The following is a 4,568-nucleotide window of genomic DNA, read 5'->3' as shown; positions in this document are numbered from 1 at the left end:
ACAAAGTACGAAAAATTATTTATATTTATATTTATGTTTTAAAATTTAAATATTTGATTGGTTATATGACTTATTATGGACTCTTATATGTATTAAATATAAATTATATTATATATATTAAAAATTTTATTTAATATCAAAACGTGTCCCAACATGTCGAAATATGACATTTTTTAAAATTAACGTGTCGGCGTGTCGTGTCGTGTTGTGTCCCGTGTTCGTGCATCATAGGTCATACCTATAGAAAGAAGAAAAAAAATAAAAAACAAAATAAAGGATACCCAAAAAAATTTATTTTAAAGAAAGAATAAAAGGGAAAATATTTCCAAAATAAACAAAGAAACAAAAAGAAGAAGCTTCGTAAGCACCTTACAAGAAAACGAAGGCAAGTCCTCCTTTGTTCGTAAAACGAAAGCCGCCCCTTTTTGCTTTTTGCGCTTACAAATATGAAAATCTTTCTCAAATTTTCTTCCAACTTGTTCCTCTTCTTCTTCTTCCTTCATTCTTTGCATCTTCCTCACTCTGTTTCCATTTCATGACAACAACAACAATAGCAACAACAACAACTCTCTCTCACCCAACAACACACACATCTTTTATTTAAGGTTGTTAACAAACAAGTTCAACTTCCAAAACATCACGCTTCTTCTGCTAAGGTATCTTCAACATTGGCGCTCTCCACCTGTTCAAGATTTCATCTTTTTTACGCATTGCGATCTGGGTTTTCTTCTGTTTGATCCACTTCTTCTGATTGCGTGGAGTTTGCTTCTACAATTCTTTTTTTTTTTTTTTTTTGAGTTTTCAAGTTGGTTTTGTTTGCCTGGTTGGAAATTCTGAATTGTTTTCATTTTTAAAAAATATATATATTAAAACTTGTCTTCCAATTTGTTTATGATGAAGGGTCATATAGATATATATTGAATAAAAAAACCAAGCTTGGTGATTTCTTGTCATATATTTCTGTAGGTCTTGTTTTCCTGGAAGTTGATCAAATCTGGGGTTGTTTCTATTTGAATCTCATTGGGATATTTTGGCTAATATTTTGTTGTTCCAACTTTTAATGTCTGCTAATTTCAATGAGTTTCTGCTATCTCTTTTTTATTATTATTATTATTATTATTATTATTATTTTACGATGGGAGTTTTCATATTGCTAGATCTCTTGGTAATTTATATGGTATTCATCTCTCTGTTTATGCTTTTTGGTCAGGGTTTAAACCAGGATTGCATCGCAGACACTGATTTGACAATGGTAAGGATTCATTTTGCTTGCTATTTCATTGAGTATGGGAACGGTTACAGTGTAAAAAAATGTCTAGTTTCAAGGAGAATGAATGCAGATAGATTATGATGTTCAAATGTGGATCACTAATCTCTCTTTGGTTGTGATCACTAGGGAAAAGCAACAGAATTCCTTGTTGATGACCTGCAGGATGGGCCTCTTAATGGCTTTGACTTGAAAAACAGAACTTGCCAAACAACTACTATCATTGGTGATAAAACGGTAAGCATATACAATATGCTATGAAGATAATCTCTATATGTTCTTATTAGTTAGATTAGTAACCTGCCAATCTTCTGCCTTAAACAAAAAGTGGGCCTCCATTTGTTTGACAGTATGTCATTGGTGGTGCTGATGATGGAACTTTGTCCATTGAAGTTCAAATTTTTGACCATAATCTTGGAGAATGGTTAGTTTAAGGTTTCTTAGCTTCATACCTGCTTCTCTCAGGCTTTTGTTGCTGATATCCATTTTAATATGCAGGGTTCATCCCACTGTGCAGGGCACCAAACCCATGTCATGCAAAGGCCACTCAGCAGTGCCTTTGGAAGATCGAATACTAATTCTTAAGAAGGGTTCTAAGCCAGATGATCAAATATGGTTTCTGGAGGTTGGTGTTTTGCTGATCCAGTCCTTAATCTAATAACGAAGGACTATTAATGCTTTGAAACTATGAAACAATGGTAGATTTCTATAATTGCCTAATAGATGCTAATTTTCTCATTATTTGCAGGTGGACACCCAATATGTTAGGCAGCAGCAAAAAAATTTGGGAACTGAGGTTGTTGCGTGGAGTAAGGGTGTGATAGGCAATGCTGAGAAGCCAGTTGTTATTAGTGGTCCTTCTGGAGTAGGTAAAGGAACACTGATATCAATGCTCATGAAGGAATTCCCATCTATGTTTGGTTTTTCTGTGAGCCACACCACCCGTGCTCCAAGAAATATGGAGAAAGATGGGGTCCATTACCATTTTGCTGAGAAGAGTGTAATGGAGAAAGCGATTAAAGATGGAAAGTTTCTTGAGTTTGCTTCTGTCCATGGTAATCTTTATGGGACGAGTGTTGAGGCTGTCGAACTGGTAGCAGATGCGGGGAAAGTAAGTTCCTTCTGCTTAACTATTATTATAACACATCTTATTGGAAGCTTGCTTATCTTGAATTAGAAATTAAATTGCAGGCATGCCTGTACTAGTCATTCTATCCAAATCAATCTGTCTGTAAAGGGGCCTTGCTTTTATTCGTTTTGTTTTCAAACTCTTATGAGATCTGACATGTAAGGATTGTCTTAACTTCTAGAGTTGGTATTTCTGAACCTTGCGGGATATAGTCTTGCTAGAAGCATAGCAGAATCTCATATTGCATTGGTTTTGTTCTTAGGCCACCTATTTGGCAAAGGAAACATAATTTTTATTAAATAACATGCTATAATTCTAATTTCTAAATGCTTTTGGTAATTTTTTTCTTCTTCTTTGAATCTCAATGGCATATATTAGGCCTGATTGATTATAAAAGATTTTTACTCTTGTCAGAATCTAATTAAGCCTTTAAAATACATGCAATACCATGTGTTGTGATCTTGTCTCATGCTGGTAATGAAATTAAGTCCTGTTTGATTATTATGGGTGCTGATATTATTTCCACCCTGTAAGATTATTTTCCTTCAGATATATGTTTTTACTTTTCTCATCTGAGATAATGATATATGTTTTTTATTCAGAGATGTATTCTTGATATTGATGTTCAAGGGGCAAGATCCGTAAGGGCTAGTTCTCTGGAAGCCATATTCATCTTTATATGTCCCCCATCAATGGAAGAGCTGAATAAGCGCCTTCGTGACCGGTGAGTAGTACCTGCTTAGTGATGAAATTTTAATTCTCGACCATGCCACAATTTTGGGCTAAACTCAATGGTTTGAAACCAGAGGGACAGAGACAGAGGAACAGATCCTGAAACGACTACGTAACGCTGAGGCTGAGATTGAGCAAGGGAAGTCTTCACACATATTTGATTTCATCTTATACAATGACAAACTTGAGGAGTGTTATGAGAAACTTAAGGTAACTGCTGCTAAAGCAAAAGCATCCTGAATCTTTCAGAAGTTTTTTTTTTACCACGAATTATCCTGATATAAAACATATATTGGTGCAGAAATTATTGGGACTTGATGCTTTTGTCACTGCTCCACCTAAACCAGGTAAGAATTTCTAAAGTAGATAAACTTGATATTTAGTCTCAGTTCGTTAAAGCCATGGAGATAAATTGATGTGTTTTAATCTGTCAATCTAGCAGTTCACAGAGAGATTAATCTACCAATGGATCATTCAGTGTCAAAAATTGATGATAAAATCATCATAAACTGCATCTCTTCAGGATTAGAAAAGGAATCAAAGAATTTGTGAGCCTTCTGAACACATTATTTATTTAGCACCTAAAGGTGAGTTCAGTACTGATACTTAGTATTTGGCTTTGCAGGATCATGTTGGATGTTTCCTCAATAAAAGGGGGTGCACCTGGTCGGACAAGAGGGCTTGATTTACAAGCCATTGACTCGTTTTCGGATGGCTTGACTGAGATGGATCAACTTAGCTAACATTCAATGGAATTGGTCAACTAACTTGGATTCTCCATTCATATGTAACTTGAGAAAATGGGACACGTTATAAGGCACTAGATTTATGTCTTTAAGCATTTATTTCTTTTTTTCCTTGTGACGTTCTTTGATTTTTCTGGCAATTGAATTGACTTGAGGAGTGTTAGCAATGGCACAATTATTATTCCTTCCATAGGCAATGAGATGATTTAAGATATTAAATTTGTTGTGTATATGTTTTATCTCGTGTTCATGCTTATTAGATTGTAACATTTATATAGTGTTGTTTATGCTAACATGCATTTCTCCTTTTCTGGTAGCAACATATTCACTAGGGGGGGGGGGGGGTTGTCCCACATTTAACTTACCATTATTTTCCTTTTTTTAGTGCTCCAATAGCCTCAGGACGAGTACGAGTACTCTTTGCCCTACATATTGTCTGAGACAAGAATCAATTCCTAACTTCGTGTATTGAGTTTGACAGTCCAAGAGCAATATCACTTGACCCAACCGCTCGGTGGTCCAGAACCTATTTATCAACTTTCTTTGCCGAAATGCTATAGATGCTATGATAAACTAGGCGTAGGCTCAAATAATGCAGAATGATGATAATATAAAAATTACTAAGTACTTTTATGGGAATAAAGTTTTCAGTAGAAAAATGTTGCTAAATTTTGTATAAATATGAGGTTATTTA

At 34.9% G+C, this 4,568-nt stretch overlaps 1 protein-coding gene across 2 annotated transcripts; it reads left to right on the top strand.

Annotated features, from left to right (window-relative positions):
• The first annotated feature begins 426 nt into the window (after nt 1–426).
• LOC133316015 (guanylate kinase 2-like) lies at nt 427–4,079 on the top strand. Of its 2 annotated transcripts, none has more exons than XM_061517705.1 (11): nt 427–656; nt 1,211–1,252; nt 1,397–1,504; nt 1,618–1,691; nt 1,766–1,892; nt 2,016–2,378; nt 2,999–3,120; nt 3,203–3,338; nt 3,430–3,475; nt 3,568–3,676; nt 3,754–4,079. In XM_061517705.1, exons 2-11 carry the CDS (start codon nt 1,250–1,252, stop codon nt 3,869–3,871), a joined length of 1,206 nt encoding a protein of 401 aa, XP_061373689.1. In that variant the 5' UTR covers nt 427–656; nt 1,211–1,249; the 3' UTR covers nt 3,872–4,079. The 2 variants fall into 2 exon arrangements, with proteins under 2 accessions (XP_061373689.1, XP_061373690.1); XM_061517706.1 differs by having other exon boundaries at nt 429–656; nt 3,571–3,676.
• Nucleotides 4,080–4,568: the final 489 nt, after the last annotated feature.

The sequence above is a fragment of the Gastrolobium bilobum genome, unplaced genomic scaffold, assembly GCF_033153095.1.
Source record: "Gastrolobium bilobum isolate Gb01-03AN ecotype WA unplaced genomic scaffold, APGP_CSIRO_Gbil_v1 utg12345, whole genome shotgun sequence".
NCBI classification, from domain to species: domain Eukaryota; kingdom Viridiplantae; phylum Streptophyta; class Magnoliopsida; order Fabales; family Fabaceae; genus Gastrolobium; species Gastrolobium bilobum.
This window is presented reverse-complemented; position numbering and strand designations above follow the sequence as displayed.

What these genes read in the sequence shown, in the direction of transcription:
- LOC133316015 (XM_061517705.1), top strand. An exon ending in CTATCATTGGTGATAAAACG is followed by an intron (nt 1,505 to 1,617) that starts GTAAGCATATAC and finishes TTTGTTTGACAG; the next exon opens with TATGTCATTGGTGGTGCTGA. An exon ending in GAAAAGGAATCAAAGAATTT is followed by an intron (nt 3,677 to 3,753) that starts GTGAGCCTTCTG and finishes TTGGCTTTGCAG; the next exon opens with GATCATGTTGGATGTTTCCT.